Source organism: Electrophorus electricus, chromosome 24 (assembly GCF_013358815.1).
Source record: "Electrophorus electricus isolate fEleEle1 chromosome 24, fEleEle1.pri, whole genome shotgun sequence".
In the NCBI taxonomy this organism is placed as follows: domain Eukaryota; kingdom Metazoa; phylum Chordata; class Actinopteri; order Gymnotiformes; family Gymnotidae; genus Electrophorus; species Electrophorus electricus.
The window spans coordinates 10,630,943-10,648,025 of NC_049558.1; the positions used below are offsets into that span (position 1 = coordinate 10,630,943).

Sequence of the window (17,083 nt, forward strand, 5' to 3'; positions counted from 1 at the left end):
ATAAAAATAACCAGTTACGGAAACCTGTAGAGATCTGGGGCCTGCAACCCTGCCCCTTCCTACAAGTGTTCCCAAAACTCTTCTGCACTCAGAACCAAAACAGGTCAAAGGTGAACTCCAGAGAACATTCTAGCATCGCCTAAACTAACACATAGCATAGTGATGCATGGGAGTTAAACTAAAATTTATATATATATATATATATATATATATATATATATATATATATATATATATATATATATATATATATATATATATATATATTATTTTTTTAATTATTTTTTTTAAATGTGTGTGTATGGAGCAGCAATGTACTTGACTGTGTGAAGACCTGCGTGTTGGAGTTATGCCCTCTAGTGGCGGACTACTGGAACTTCGTCCGCCTCTGCTCCATTGTTCTTTCAGGTGACTTTGGTCTGTACAGCGCTAAATATAGTCAGTTGTAACATTCAGTGTTTCCATAACTGAAACTGGGGCCTCATTAACGCGAAGATAAATAAAAGGGAAAAACACGACACTGCGGACTGTAAAAAAGTTTAAAAAAAAAAACAAAACCAAAACATAAATAATATTTCAGCAAGTATAGCACAGTCTTGTAGACCTACACAGCACAGACAGACCCAGCATTGAGATGGTACAAGTGTTGAGTTCATTTGAGTTAAAAAAAACAAAAACAAACAAACAAACAAAAAAAATAAACCAGCAGTGGAGGGTTCGTCCTCCACACCAGTCTGGGAGACACGGAGTTAACACAAAGGAGAAGTGGACCCCACGTGTACAGCACAAGAACTTAAAACTACACAAAACACAGGAATGTATTAAAAAATAATAACGTCTAAAATATTGCAGGATTGTGATGCAGATTAAGGAGAGAGAGAGAGAGAGAGAGAGAGAGAGGGCAGATGTGCTCAGACAGTCGAGGTCTTCATAATCAGAACAGAAAGAACGCAGTAAACGTAATGCTTCAACGCCGCAGGCTGGGTGGACCAGCCGGACACAGGTCGAGTCAACATAAAAGCGAATCTCTTCCCCGCCAAGCCCTTGGGTCTACATGACAACCTTCACATTAGGAAGTGGAACAAACAAAAAACTCCACAACAAACGGGTCGTGTAGTAATAATAATAATACAAATATTAATAATGACATTTAAATCAGTGAGGTGAAAGGTGACTTTGATGAGCCTGTTGTACTTTCCTGAAGGACCCCAGAATTCAAAACACATGAACTGTGGCTGCCCCCGTTTCTGCCCGACTTAAAAACAAAAAAAACAAACCAAAACTGGGTCGTGTTTACTCAGCGTTGCAGACTCGGTGGTGGGGGAGAAGACAGCAGAGGTCAGGGAAAGGCAACGTGAGCCCTTTGTGACACATTAATTAGATGTTAGACGCGTTAATTAAAAGAAGGAAATAAAACAAGTCACATTATGAAAGTTAAAAATTGCTGTTTAAATAATTTTCAAAAAACAAAAAAACAAAACAAAAGAGAGGCTCTTTGAGAGCAGATAAGCTGTAGTCGTTCTCTGGACAACAGCAGCATTGGAATAAATAAACCCACATATTTCTACATGCCAGAGAGAGGGGACATACAGGGGGACCTTCGCAGAGCAGCTTCAGACAGATGTGGGCAACAGCGTCCCCTCCCAGGTCTGGACCAGTGGCCTCCAGACTGCTGCGTGGCCTGCACTCGCAACCGCCCCCTTCTGGCCATCTGGGGGGCTGCTTAACAGTTTCTCATTGCTCTCCAAAACCAAATGTTTCACTCCCAGCTCTGCTTCCCCTCTCAGAGAGACACAGAGAGAGAGAGAGAGAGAGAGAGAGAGAGAGAGAGAGAGAGAGAGAGAGAGAAAGAGGGGGAGAGGGAGAGAGAGAAGGGGGGGAGGAGTTCTGCCTGAAATGTAGGCCAAAAGCGCTGGTGACGTTTCCATGGAAACAGGTTTCACAGCAGTCCATGACATCATCAGCACTGACAGACCCTTGAGCTCTGGGTAGGCGTTTGAGGGGCGGAGCCTACACACGGTTGTCTGCAGTGACCCGGGTTCTCCGCATCACCCTGTAGGCGGAGTCAATAATATCATCATCCTCCTCTCACCTGCACATTACTTCAAGGTCATTTTCATAGTCAACAAATTACACTCGAGACCTCTGCAGTAGTTCTACAGCAGCGAAAAGAAAGGTCCCCCCCCACACACACACACACACACCTCCTGCTCTGGGGGTCCCCGTGATCCAGCAGGGTCTCCTGCGATACTCTGAAGTCCTCTACTGGGGATTGGTAACGGGCTTCAGAGGAGCCCTCGCGTCCCCTGTGTCCTGCCTGTCCCGGAGACGAGGGCAGCGGAGACATGGAGGAGCCGGAGGACACCGAGCCCGCGTCTCCCAGACGCTCCCGCCCAACCGCTCCTGCCATCGGACCCAGGAACGGAGAGAGCTCCCCGTTTTCATGCTGAGAGAGAGAGAAAAGGAAAGAATTATATAATTTACAGCGTAATTATAGAAGGGCAGTTTATATAAGTCGCTCTTGTACAGGGGCAGGTGCTGTGTGTCCCAGACACACACACACACACTCTCTTTTTTATGTTCTGGCAGTGGTGTCAGTACTGGACTGGTAATCAGAAGGTTGCCAGTTCAAGTTGCCACTGTTGGGCCCCTGAACAAAACGCTTAACCCTCAATTACTCGAGTTGTGTTCAGTCAGAACTGTAAGTCGCTTTGATAAGTGTCAGATAAATGCTGCGCACGTGAGTGAAAACTGAAAAAACACAACCGTGTGTGTGAACGAACATGATAAAGAATCAGCATCATTTATTGGAATTTTTACCAACAGCAGCACCGAGATCCAGGGGCTCAGGAACGGGACACTCACCCTGCCTCGGCTAATGTCCAGGTGCACTAGCAGAGACGCCAGCTCCAGATCTTCACTGTAACTGTTCTTCAGCGGGACTGACCTCAAGCCTGGGAGAGTGACACACACACACACACACACAAAAGTGGATGTGAAAACACACCTAAGAGACAACAGGGCTGCACGCGCACACCCACACTCACCCACCCCCACCCCCACCCCCACACCGATCAGCTCTGCGGTCCCCTGTGCAGGACAGCATGGTGCGTGTGAGTACCACTCAGCATCAAAAATAAGCCCCACTCTGCTCCATGCGTCCTCGCACCACCTGTCCCTTGTACCTCGCATATCTGGTGCACTTCTGACTTCAGCGGTATGTAGCGTCCCTACTGCGATTACCGTGACGACACGATCTCCACCCCTCCGCCCGGCAGGGGGAACCTCACCTGTTTTGAGGCAGCTGATGGGGAAGGTGGCCTGTGCAAGGAAGTTCTGGTCGTTGAACATGTCGATCTCGTACACAACAAAGCGCAGGAACGCAAACATGGGGTTACACACGGTGAACCGGAAGGACTTCCGTGGCCACGTGGGGTTCAGGCCGTTATCCGCTACAAAAACACAGCACAAGGCATCGTGTGTGTATGTTATCGTATGGAAACATCTTGGGGGTAGACTTGTTTATTCTGTTCTTCATGCATTTTGTGTTTTAATAACACGGATGCTGTTCAGTGCTGTAGTTGTGACCTACGTTCACACTTACAGTATTTAATCACTTTTATCCAAAACGACTTTAAATTCTGACTGAACACAACTTGAGTAACTGGGTCTTGCCCTTAACTTGGTGGGGTTTGAACTGGTAACCTGATGGCCAGTCCAGTAACTTCACCACTGAGCTCCCACTGTGAGAGTGCATGTTCACGTTTACACGTTACACGCTTCTCTTTACAAATGACTCGCTCCACTATGGGCTCCAGTCCCGGGGGAACAGACTGGACCTGACACCAGCTTCTAATCACAATTAATGAAAACAAACGTCTGGCGTGGGGGAGGGCGTTCATCATCCTCACCCTCAGAGTCGGTCTTCTGCTTGGCGTTGTCGTATTCTGCACCACACACCTCGATCTCGATGAGTGGGCACACGATGCCACGGCCATGCTTGGGGAGGTGGCGTGCACCCAATACCTTCACGAATACGGGAAAAAAACCACACACACAAATCAAGTTTCTACCCAAAAAATAAATAAAAATCCACTCAGAGAAAAAAATTAAATCAGGAAACAATAACATTAAATAAGTGATGTTCCGTAAAGCGCAGCTTTAAAATAAAGGCGTTATTGATGTCGGAAGGCAGTCGAGGTCCGAGAAACTCCTCGAGGACCCGTTCTTGAGTGGTGTTGGAGAAACACATGGACACGGGGCGTGTGAGTGAACTCTGCAGGGAGGCGGGGCTCCAGAGACACTACTGCACTACGCCACTCAACACTCTCGTACCTCTATGATCAGTGTGACGGGCTCCACCCCTCTCAGAGAGTGCCTGTCAAAGGGGTCAAAGCTGTCGTCTCGCATGATTGGTGGCTGCAGCACGTAGCCACTCCTTCCGTTTAGCATAAAGAGGGCCTGGTTCATCTGCATGGGTTTGTCTGTGTGGAGGGGGGAAATTTTTTTTACATTTTTTTTTTTTTTTAAAAAAAGACACCAGTGAAACAGGAAGTCTGGAAGAGGAAGGAGGATGTGACCTCCGCGCCCCTGCTACCCAAGACCGTGGTAATGGATATCTGGCTTGGCCAATCAGAAGCAGCGCCGTTTGGTCTCCGCCCCCTACCTGCGGTCTGGAAGTTCAGCGCCACCAGCTGGCTGCCACAAAGCCACATGGGTAAGGGGTCGTAGTTGGAGGAGTCCAGGCGCTGGCCACGCGGGTAGACGCGAGACAGCTGCAGCCGGTTGTACTGCAGGAATTTCTTGCCTTTGATCCGGTTAACGTACTTCTCAGCCTTGGTCTCCGGGAACGAGGACATGTCCCTGAAACAGGCTCGCTCTGTCCCAATCTCTGCAAAAAACACACACATGCAAGATGCCGCAGCTCATGAATCTGGACACACTTAGTCTGGTTTATTACACCAGGAGTCTTATGAGTTGTTGTCGCACTGTTAAATTATTTTTGCATCAAATCATTTCAAAATAAAAGCACAGGGAGAGGCTCCCACAAAGCCTTATGGGACATGTACAGTCCATCCTTCCCAGCATGCCCCTCTGAGGTGTGCTGAGGGAACTCTTACTGTCTTCGTCGAAGGGCACGGGCCGGCAGTAGACCACCAGGTCGGAGAGCTCCAGGGCGATCTTCTTCCTTCTCTCCATCATCTTCCCCTCCTCCAGCTGAGCCAGGGGGAAGAAGCAGAACATCAACGCTGAGAAACTCTCTCCTCAAAGTTACATCCCTTCCCACCCAGTGCATCTGTGCCAGGGTCTGGAGAAATCTACCCGACATCCCAGACCATGAGGAAGCACGTTAGAGGACTTCCATGAACACAGACCTAGTGGTATACTTATCTATGGTGAAGTCAACATTTAAACAGAGGCATCAAATTAAAATACAGGCATCAAATCTACAAACTACAAAAAGGTTTGTTAAAAGAATCCACTTCAGGTTTTTCCCAAAGGCACAGACAAAGACCTGAAGGGACAGTTCATCAAATCTTCAGCCTTAGCAGCACAAAACACAGCTCTAGCTGGACTGCAAGACAGCATGCGGGGACTGGACACAGTTTCTATGGACGGTGTATTTTACATGCAGGACAGCCAGTTTCCCTGAACGGTGACAAAGTGTTTACGTATGTGTTGAGACGACCCTGGATGACTCCGGAGATACGGACCTTGGCTTCTGAGGTCATGGTGACCTCCCGGATCTTATGGACCCAGTCTTTGAGCTCATCCTGAGAACTGGCGGACACTTCCAGAACGGGGCCGGGTTGCAGAGAGCCCATGGACATCAGCGAGAAGACATACGGCCTAGCCCCCTTTCCCTCGTGCCTCGTCACTGCAAACACACACACGCGCCGGTTAAACGGCCTCCCTCCTTCGGTGATATAGTACATCAGATCGTCCTGCATTTGAGGAGCGCGTCCAACAGAGGGCGCTAGAGTCGGCGTCAGCAGGTGGAGAGGACAGGAAATGCTGGTAGCTGCACACTCACCGATCTGGCAGGAAGACACGTCCATGCTTCCCCTCAGGAGATCTCCCAAAGGGCTGTTCTCTGTCGCCTGGTGTGTGTGTGTGTGTGTGAGAAAGAACAGAGGACAGAGCGCAAAAAAAAATGTCAACACAGTGCAAGAGTAACCCACCTACGCCCCACTGCACACTCCCCCGAAAAACACTGCCAAAACAGTGTCGTTTTAACATCCTGTTAAAGTCTTAATGAGCCATTAGCTGCAATTAATACTGTTGATGTTTACTCATCTTCACTACCACTATTATTGTTGTCGCTGTCATTATTATTACTGCTGTTGGTCATCAGCAGCACGCTTATTTAAATGGTATATTTAAATATTTTCTGATTCTGTGATGTGAGTGTGCGAGTCACTCACAGATCTGTCGGGCTCCACTGCTGTGGGACTGATCTCCTCCACGTAGTTGGCAGGAAACCATAGCTGCTTCTTGCCCCCAAAGTCACCTTTCCACCTGTAGACACACGCACACACACTCTTTTTCCTCTTAGATCTCCACTGGCGGTACAGGCGCTGGGGGTGGAGCGTAAGCTGTTGTGACTCACCAGCCTCCTTCCTGTTTGTCTACATTCTGAATGATGGCATTCTTACTGAAGGACAGTTCATCATCCCTCTGGGCCTTGTACTCGTACATGGCTCTAACAGTGCACTACACACACACACACACACACACACACACACACACACACACACACACACACACACACACACACACACACACACACACACACTTCAATCACTGAAACTACAGCAGGAGCGGGAAATTCCTGGACTGATGGCACCATGCAGAGTCCAGTTCCAAAACAACACCCCTGTCAAGCCTGGATTACCTGGATCAGGTGTGTTCCAGGTGAGGATGGAACCCTGTAGGGTGGTAAATCTACACACACAAACACACTATGTAAAAGGTGAGTGGTGGTCACCTTAAAGGTGGGCATCTGGTTAGCTTCCACGTAGAACCCGGGGTTGCGTCCCTCGTACAGAGACCCGTAGTCCGGCTCCTGCATGAGAAGGAAAGGAGACATCTACAGGTTAAGGGGTCTCCCACGAGAGAAGGAAAGGAGGCGTCTACAGGTGAAGGGTCTCCCACGGGCTCCCAGCAGCCGTTCCTCCTAGAGGAGCTAGATCTGGCCTGTAGGTGGACTGCACAAGCACGCAGATGTGCGCACGTGTGTGTGTGTGTGTGTGTGTGTGTGTGTGCGCGCGCGGCCCTGCTCCACCCACTGCTGTGCCGATCTTGTCCAGCGTCTCCTCGTTGATGGGGTAACGGAGTTTCATCTTGCGGTAGAGAGGGTGCTTCTCATAGTAGCTGATCAGGTCCACCAGACTGTCGAACTCCGAGTTGCCGAGCGTCACCGTCTGCCCCTCCTGCTGCACTCGACAGTGTTTAATCTTGCCCTCCGCTCTGCGGGACACACACACACAGGACGCGGTCAGGCCATCGGATGGATACGCAGCCTGGATCCAACAGGAAAGCTTTTCCCTACGGCCACGCAGTCAATCCAAGCACGGCCTCCCCACCGTAACCTGAGCCATAATCCATAATGATGGAAACTACTGACAAAAACTAAGAACCGTCGTCTAAAAGAGGGAGACATGGGAAAAGAGGCATGATGGTGGGGGAGTCAGCTAGAACAGAACTTACCGGAAGGAGATGGCAAAGGAATTCAATTCTGTTCTCTTCCTCACGAGGAAGGCACCATCACGTGGAACCCTCATCAGCATGTTTTCAGCTTGGCTACGGGACAAACACGCATGGTACCACCTGACACACAGAGAGAGACACACGTGAAAAAGAACGGTTGTGCTCTTTCAGTTACGTGCGCAGCATTTACCTGATGCTTTTATCAAAGCGACTTACAGTTCTGACTGAACACAACTCGAGTAATTGAGGGTTAAGGGTTTTGTTCAGGGGCCCAACAGTGGTAACCTCGCAGTGGTGGGACTTGAACTGGCAACCTCCTGATTACCAGTCCAGTACCTGAACCACTGAGACACCACTGAAATTTCAGTTCAATTCTAGGTAGCTTTATTGGCATAACTATACCAGGTACAATTTTGGCAGAGCAAATAATTTAGAACTGAACATGACAACATTAATTCAAGCAACAAAATACAAGTAATAAAAATAAATAAGTGACAAGTTATAATAAACTAGGTAACATAACTACATTATTAAAAATGATTACACAGAGATGTGTTAATAGTATATAGATTATTATTATTATTATTATTATTATTATTATTATTGTTATTATTATACAGTGAAAGGTGTGGTGGGTGTGTTAACATTATATATAATAATATACATTATTTCACTGTATAACCCTCACGGGGACCACACAGTCTTCTCACCACCCTCACGGGGACCACACAGTCTTCTCACCACCCTCACGGGGACCACACAGTCTTCTCACCACCCTCACGGGGACCACACAGTCTTCTCACCACCCTCACGGGGACCACACAGTCTTCTCACCACTCTCACAGTGACCACACAGTCTTCTCAGCACTCTCACAGTGACCACACAGTCTTCTCAGCACTCTCACGGTGACCACACAGTCTTCTCACCACTCTCACGGTGACCACACAGTCTTCTCACCACTCTCAGTGACCACACAGTCTTCTCACCACTTTCACAGTGACCACACAGTCTTCTCTCTCTACAGTCAGGATTGTTTATATCTGTGTGTTTCTCTGGTCAGATTGTGGTCACTGAGTCTGTACTTGGTGAGGATCTGTTTTTGCTGTGGATCTCTGACCGTGTAGAGATTCTGATATATTCTATATTCTGATCATTCATATTCTCTGTTTAGGGCCTGATAGTTCTGGGATTCACACTGAGATTTGGTCTCATTGTCCCAGTGTTTGTTAACTCTGACTGGACTTTGTTTACAAGTGCTGGACTGAGGCTGTTGTGTGTTAGGGGTCAGTAGGTTAGTTAGTCTCAGTACCAGCTGACAGAGGGGACCAGCAGAGGGGACCAGAAGAGGGGACCAGAAGAGGGGACTGGGTTTAGCGCTGAGCTCTTAGGTTTGAGAGACTTCATCCTGTATTTTGATTGCTGGAGTTTACATGCAGCCAAACTTTACAGATCTTTTATGAATGTGTAAAATCGACAGAAATCAGCCTAATTCCACCCTGGACGCATTAGTTGGTGTTTATCTTAGGACTTTTAGTACATTTCTGAATTAATTTTTATCTTAACCAGATAACTGATGCCAAATGTGAAAACATTTCAGCTGGAGATTCCTACTGGACAGTGCTGGACAACCCTCCCTTCATCTCATTAAACTACCTGAGAAATGAGCCCACCCGTTAGCCTGCCACACTGGTCTCAGATCAGTGGTGTGCTAGAGACTCACTCTTTGCTCTCGTGGGCATTGGTCTGGGGTACGGGCTCAGTCAGCTTCATCTCAAACTCGTTACAGCGCAGTGCCACCTGTTGGTAGTGTGTGATGAGGGCGAAGAGCGTGTCGAACACCAGGTTGTCCGTCAGGTAGAACTTGGGGCTCCCAGCCTCCTGGCGTGAGTGGATTCGACAGTGCTGTACTCGCCCAGAGCGCCTGCGGAAAACCACACCCACCATCAGACCACTGCTCCGTGATCTGACCTTTACATTTGACCTTTCACTTCAACCAGCAGACTTGCATGTCCATGTTATTTTTCTTCTACTGCAACATTTTAATTCCTTTAAAACATCACCTCTAGAAAAGCCTCTGTCCAATCCTACGAGACCAAGAGAGACACGAGATCTTTTAGCATCCAGTGAATGGACATAATCTCACTGCTCTGCCAGTGTCTGTCCAACCACGGACAGAAAGAACACAGAGGTTCATCATTAACTAGCTACACCAGACCAATTACAGAAGCAGGAGATCAAGTCCCTCCAGTTTAACGTCCTCTTCACTCAACGCTTTGTTGACCAATTATATTTGGAATGTAGTTCTCAAATAGATGTTGTGGTCATTTCTGTCTGCTCCTCAATCCTGTTATCTTGGAAAAGTGCCAAAGCTATGCTAACATAGGGGGCGGTCGCCATGCTAATGGAGAGCGGTCGCGCCCAAGCCGAGTACGGTTGTCCCAGCCTTTAGGTTTTATTGTTTTTTACCAGAAGGACAGTGTGTAGTCTCCCACAAACGTCTCGCTCTCTCGGACCAGGAAGGAGCCATCGGGCGCTCCTGTCTCCAGGCAGTATTCCGACAGCAGGCGCTCGGCGATCTGGCGCCCGTCGCGGCCCGCTCCGAGCTTGCCGTGGAACCACTTCTCACTCACGTGCTGGTCCATGCCGTTCCCCATCTGGAGCGAGGGATGAGGAGGAAGAGAAGAGGATGAGCAGGATGGAGGTGTCGCAGCACTACAGCTACATGGAGGAAACGTTCCAGGGCCTTCCTCACCTCACGATGTTCCTCCTCATCCTCGTTGGCTTGGTTACTGGTGGTCTCTTCAGAGTAGTAGATCTTGCTGCTCGTCAGGACGAAGAAGTGAGGATACCACTCCTGTAAATGGACAGAGTGATGTTACACACACAGCGCAAGACCAGGCACATCTTACATGGAAAATCCAGGAGAATCTTACATGGTTGATGGGGTCCTCGAGGAAGAGAATTCCATTCTTGATGGAGTTGCTAATGTCATTTTCCGAGTAGGGAGTCGACGTGGAAACCTCTTCATAAGCGCTTCCCTCCGCCAGCTTCTTGTGCTGTTATGACACCAGTCGCACCATCGCATCACTACAGGACTCCAATACCCACAAACCTCCGTGTCTGTTACCAAGCGGCCAATCGGCTTTCACCTTGATGAGAATCTTCCTCTTGAGTTGACTGGGTGAGGGAAGGCCATCGGCGGAGATGTCCACAGCTTTGGTGAGGAGCATCTCTCCAAAGACCTTCCTGAAGTAGGAAGCCATGTTCCTCTGCTGCACGATACTGCAGTGGTCCTCGATGGAGAGGATGATGGGATAGCTTTGAGAGGGGGAAAAAAAAAACAACCAACCAGGACACACAGGGTCAGCGAGGTCCGCCACCTGGTGGAGGGTTTCCTAATGGCTGATTTACAATCCAGTGCCAGAAGATTAAACATAAACAAAGATAACCCTCCCCAAACCAAAACAACCTTCAAAATAAAGCCATTACACAAACAAAACAGAAATATTACAAAGGAACATCAGTTTGACTAGAATTTTAATTTTCCTGTTCCAGAAGATAGTTTTACTGTGAGCTACACGGTGTAAATGCGTCAGGTCTGTACTCCAAACACCAGCCCCTAGTTAGCGTTCTAGCAAAGCTCCCAGGACTCACTCGGACGTGATGAAGGCGTGCTCCTTGATGGTCATCAGGACGTCATAGAACTTGATCTTGGTGGTGAGGGTGTGACCATGATAGATCACAGGCATCCCATCAGGGCCATCCCAGCAGTCCACTGTTACACACACACACACACACACACACACACACACACACACACACACACACACACACACACACACACACGTTAGGGCTGTGAAAGTTTCAGCAGCTGTAATAATGTTCACACATGCAGACTGGCTTCTTGCGGGGTTTGGCCTGACATGTCATCTGATTCTCGGCAGGAGAGCTTGGAACTACAGATCCATATATGACAGGACCGGTGGGGTGAAGGGATGCAGTCTGAGAATCATTACAGCTGCTGATTTAAAAACTACATAAACCGCCTAAACCATCTTTAAAGTGGTTCGAAAAGAAACTGGTCATGAGAAGAAGTGTGTGTACATGCGCGTCCCTTTAAGAGTCGGTGTTGAGGACAGATATGCCATAAGGTTAGTGTGAGTGGAACATTCTTGGTAGGAGAGATGTTATCTTGAGGTATCTGTCATACTGGGCAAACAGAGAGATGGAAAGTGTTCCAAAGGCCAGGCGTCTCCCGAGCAGAGAAATGCGTGCACGTGTGTGTTCCACTCACACTCGATGCATCTGCACCCCATCCTAAGGCAGCGTGCATACGCCTCCAGTGACGACTCGCTGGAAAACTGGTCTCCCGTCAGGTAGCTAAAAACACACACTTGTGTCAGGGCCAGTAGGTTTGTGCACTGTAATAGACCACCACCCCCCCCCAACACACACACACACACACACACACACATCCACACCTCCCCGAACACCTCCCCACCACACACCCACCTCCCTGAACACCCTCCCCCACACACCCCTCCCTGAACACCCCCCCCACCTCCCTGAACTTCCCCCACACACCCCCACACCTCCCTGAGCACCCCCACACACACACCCACACCTCCCTGAGCACCCCCACCCCCACCCCCACACCTCCCTGAGCACCCCCAAACACACCCACACCTCCCTGAGCACCCCCACACACACACCTCCCTGAGCACCCCCACACACACACCCACACCTCCCTGAGCACCCCACACCCACACACCCACACCTCCCTGATCACCCCCACACCCACACCTCCCTGAGCACCCCCACCCCCACACCTCCCTGAGCACCCCCAAACACACCCACACCTCCCTGAGCACCCCCACCCCCACCCCTCCCTGAGCACCCCCACACACACACCCACACCTCCCTGAGCACCCCACACCCACACACCCACACCTCCCTGAGCACCCCCACACCCACACCTCCCTGAGCACCCCCACACACACCCCCACACCTCCCTGAGCACCCCCACACCTCCCTGAGCACCCCCACACACACCCCCACACCTCCCTGAGCACCCCCACACACACACCCACACCTCCCTGAGCACCCCCACACACACACCCACACCTCCCTGAGCACCCCCACACACACCCACCTCCCTGAGCACCCCCACACACACCCACCTCCCTGAGCACCCCCACACACACACCCACACCTCCCTGAACACCCCCACACCCACACCTCCCTGAGCACCCCCACACACCCATACCTCCCTGAGCACCCCCACACACACACCCACACCTCCCTGAGCACCCCCACCCACACACCCACACCTCCCTGAGCACCCCCACCCACACACCCACACCTCCCTGAGCACCCCCACACACACACCTCCCTGAGCACCCCCCACACACACCCACACCTCCCTGAGCACCCCCCACACACACCCACACCTCCCTGAGCACCCCCACACACACACCCACACCTCCCTGAGCACCCCCCACACACATACCCACACCTCCCTGAGCACCCCCCCACACACACCCACACCTCCCTGAACACCCCCCACACACACCCACACCTCCCTGAGCACCCCCCACACACACACCCACACCTCCCTGAGCACCCCCCACACACACACACCTCCCTGAGCACCCCCCACACACACACACCTCCCTGAGCACCCCCCACACACACACACCTCCCTGAGCACCCCCCACACACACACACCTCCCTGAGCACCCCCCACACACACACACCTCCCTGAGCACCCCCACACACACACACCTCCCTGAGCACCCCCCACACACACACCTCCCTGAGCACCCCCCACACACACACCCACACCTCCCTGAGCACCCCCCCCACACTCACACACCTCCCTGAGCACCCCCCACACACACACCCACACCTCCCTGAGCACCCCCCCACACACACACCCACACCTCCCTGAGCACCCCCCCACACACACACACCTCCCTGAGCACCCACACCTCCCTGAGCACCCCCCCCACACACACCTCCCTGAGCACCCCCCCCACACACACCTCCCTGAGCACCCCCCACACACACACCCACACCTCCCTGAGCACCCCCCACACACACACACCTCCCTGAGCACCCACACCTCCCTGAGCACCCCCCCCACACACCTCCCTCAGCACCCCCCCACACACACCTCCCTGAGCACCCCCCCCCCCACACACCTCCCTGAGCACCCCCCCCACACACACCTCCCTGAGCACCCCCCCCACACACCTCCCTGAGCACCCCCCCCACACACCTCCCTGAGCACCCCCCACACACACCTCCCTGAGCACCCCCCACACACACCTCCCTGAGCACCCCCCACACACACCTCCCTGAGCACCCCCCCCACACACCTCCATGAGCACCCCCCACACCTCCCTGAACACCCCCCCACACACACCCACACCTCCCTGAACACCCCCCCAAACCCACCTTCCTGAATACACCCCCACACACCCCTCCCACACACACACACCTCCCTGAACACCCCCACACACAAACCTCCACCTCCCTGAACAACCCCACACACACACGCACACCCCCCCCACACACACACACACCTCCACCTCCCTAAACACCCCCCCCCCACACACACACACACACACCTCCACCTCCCTAAACACCCCCCCACACACACACACACACACCTCCACCTCCCTAAACACCCCCCCACACACACACACACCTCCACCTCCCTAAACACCCCCACACACACACCTCCACCTCCCTAAACACCCCCACACACACATACACACACCTCCACACACACATACACACACCTCCACCTCCCTAAACACCCCCCCACACACACACACCTCCACCTCCCTAAACAACCCCCCCACACACACATACACACCTCCACCTCCCTAAACACCCCCACACACACACACACACCTCCACACACACATACACACACCTCCACCTCCCTAAACACCCCCACACACACATACACACACCTCCACACACACATACACACACCTCCACCTCCCTAAACACCCCCCACACACACACCTCCACCTCCCTAAACACCCCCCCACACACACCTCCACCTCCCTAAACACCCCCCACACACACACACACACCTCCACCTCCCTAAACACCCCCCCCACACACACACACACACCTCCACCTCCCTAAACACCCCCCCCACACACACACACCTCCACCTCCCTAAACACCCCCCCACACACACACACCTCCACCTCCCTAAAAACCCCCCCACACACACACACACCTCCACCTCCCTAAACACCCCCCACACACACACACCTCCACCTCCCTAAACACCCCCCCCACACACACACACCTCCACCTCCCTAAACACCCCCCCCACACACACACACCTCCACCTCCCTAAACACCCCCCCCACACACACACACCTCCACCTCCCTAAACACCCCCCCACACACACACACACCTCCACCTCCCTAAACACCCCCCACACACACACACACCTCCACCTCCCTAAACACCCCCCCACACACCTCCACCTCCCTAAACACCCCCCCCCACACACACCTCCCTAAACACCCCCCCACACACACACCTCCACCTCCCTAAACACCCCCCCCACACACACCTCCACCTCCCTAAACACCCCCCCCACACACACACACACCTCCACCTCCCTAAACACCCCCCCCACACACACACACACCTCCACCTCCCTAAACACCCCCCCACACACCTCCACCTCCCTAAACACCCCCCACACACACACACACACCTCCACCTCCCTAAACACCCCCCCCACACACACACACACCTCCACCTCCCTAAACACCCCCCCACACACCTCCACCTCCCTAAACACCCCCCCCACACACACACCTCCACCTCCCTAAACACCCCCCCCACACACACACACACCTCCACCTCCCTAAACACCCCCCCACCTCCCTAAACACCCCCCCCACACACACCTCCACCTCCCTAAACACCCCCCACACACACACACCTCCACCTCCCTAAACACCCCCCCCACACACACACCTCCACCTCCCTAAACACCCCCCCCACACACACACACACACACCTCCACCTCCCTAAACACCCCCCCACCTCCCTAAACACCCCCCCCACACACACCTCCACCTCCCTAAACACCCCCCCCACACACACACACACACCTCCACCTCCCTAAACACCCCCCACACACACACACCTCCACCTCCCTAAACACCCCCCACACACACACACCTCCACCTCCCTAAACACCCCCCCACACACACACACCTCCACCTCCCTAAACACCCCCCCACACACCTCCACCTCCCTAAACACCCCCCCCACACACACCTCCACCTCCCTAAACCCCCCCCCCCCACACACACCTCCACCTCCCTGAGCACCCCCACACACCTCCACCTCCCTAAACACCCCCCACACACCTCCACCTCCCTAAACACCCCCCACACACCTCCACCTCCCTAAACACCCCCCCACACACCTCCACCTCCCTAAACACCCCCCCCCACACACCTCCACCTCCCTAAACACCCCCCCACACACCTCCACCTCCCTAAACACCCCCCCACACACCTCCACCTCCCTAAACACCCCCCCCACACACCTCCACCTCCCTAAACACCCCCCCCACACACCTCCACCTCCCTAAACACCCCCCCACACACCTCCACCTCCCTAAACACCCCCCCCCACACACACACACCTCCACCTCCCTAAACACCCCCCACACACACACACCTCCACCTCCCTAAACACCCCCCCCACACACACACACCTCCACCTCCCTAAACACCCCCCCACACACACACACACCTCCACCTCCCTAAACACCCCCCCCCCACACACACACCTCCACCTCCCTAAACACCCCCCCACACACACACCTCCACCTCCCTAAACACCCCCACACACACACACCTCCACCTCCCTAAACACCCCCCCACACACACACACCTCCACCTCCTAAACACCCCCCCACACACACACACCTCCACCTCCCTAAACACCCCCCCACACACACACACCTCCACCTCCCTGAACACCCCCCCACACACAAACACCCCCCCACACACACACACCTCCACCTCCCTGAACACCCCCCCACACACACACACCTCCACCTCCCTGAACACCCCCCCACACACACACACCTCCACCTCCCTGAACACCCCCCCACACACACACACCTCCACCTCCCTGAACACCCCCCCACACACACACACCACCACCTCCCTGAACACCCCCCCACACACACACACCTCCACCTCCCTGAACACCCCCCCACACACACACACCTCCACCTCCCTGAACACCCCCCCACACACACACACCTCCACCTCCCTGAACACCCCCCCACACACACACACCTCCACCTC

General features: G+C 52.8%; 1 protein-coding gene across 1 annotated transcript in view; it reads right to left on the reverse strand.

Moving 5' to 3' along the window:
• Positions 1–289: 289 nt before the first annotated feature.
• plcg1 (phospholipase C, gamma 1) overlaps positions 290–17,083 on the reverse strand; it is a 30,415-nt gene continuing 13,621 nt past the window's right edge. Inside the window, exons 11-32 of the mRNA XM_035522360.1 lie at positions 12,006–12,091; positions 11,366–11,486; positions 10,861–11,029; positions 10,645–10,767; positions 10,464–10,565; positions 10,178–10,365; positions 9,432–9,632; positions 7,711–7,830; positions 7,290–7,470; positions 6,989–7,066; positions 6,611–6,714; positions 6,426–6,519; positions 6,035–6,101; positions 5,715–5,878; positions 5,121–5,217; positions 4,667–4,891; positions 4,336–4,484; positions 3,912–4,026; positions 3,291–3,452; positions 2,866–2,954; positions 2,205–2,446; positions 290–2,053 (exon numbers count right to left, since the gene is read on the reverse strand). Of these exons, the coding sequence (XP_035378253.1) occupies positions 2,011–2,053; positions 2,205–2,446; positions 2,866–2,954; positions 3,291–3,452; positions 3,912–4,026; positions 4,336–4,484; positions 4,667–4,891; positions 5,121–5,217; positions 5,715–5,878; positions 6,035–6,101; positions 6,426–6,519; positions 6,611–6,714; positions 6,989–7,066; positions 7,290–7,470; positions 7,711–7,830; positions 9,432–9,632; positions 10,178–10,365; positions 10,464–10,565; positions 10,645–10,767; positions 10,861–11,029; positions 11,366–11,486; positions 12,006–12,091 (2,920 nt within the window). The 3' untranslated portion in view covers positions 290–2,010. The remainder of the gene's footprint in view (positions 2,054–2,204; positions 2,447–2,865; positions 2,955–3,290; positions 3,453–3,911; positions 4,027–4,335; positions 4,485–4,666; positions 4,892–5,120; positions 5,218–5,714; positions 5,879–6,034; positions 6,102–6,425; positions 6,520–6,610; positions 6,715–6,988; positions 7,067–7,289; positions 7,471–7,710; positions 7,831–9,431; positions 9,633–10,177; positions 10,366–10,463; positions 10,566–10,644; positions 10,768–10,860; positions 11,030–11,365; positions 11,487–12,005; positions 12,092–17,083) is intronic.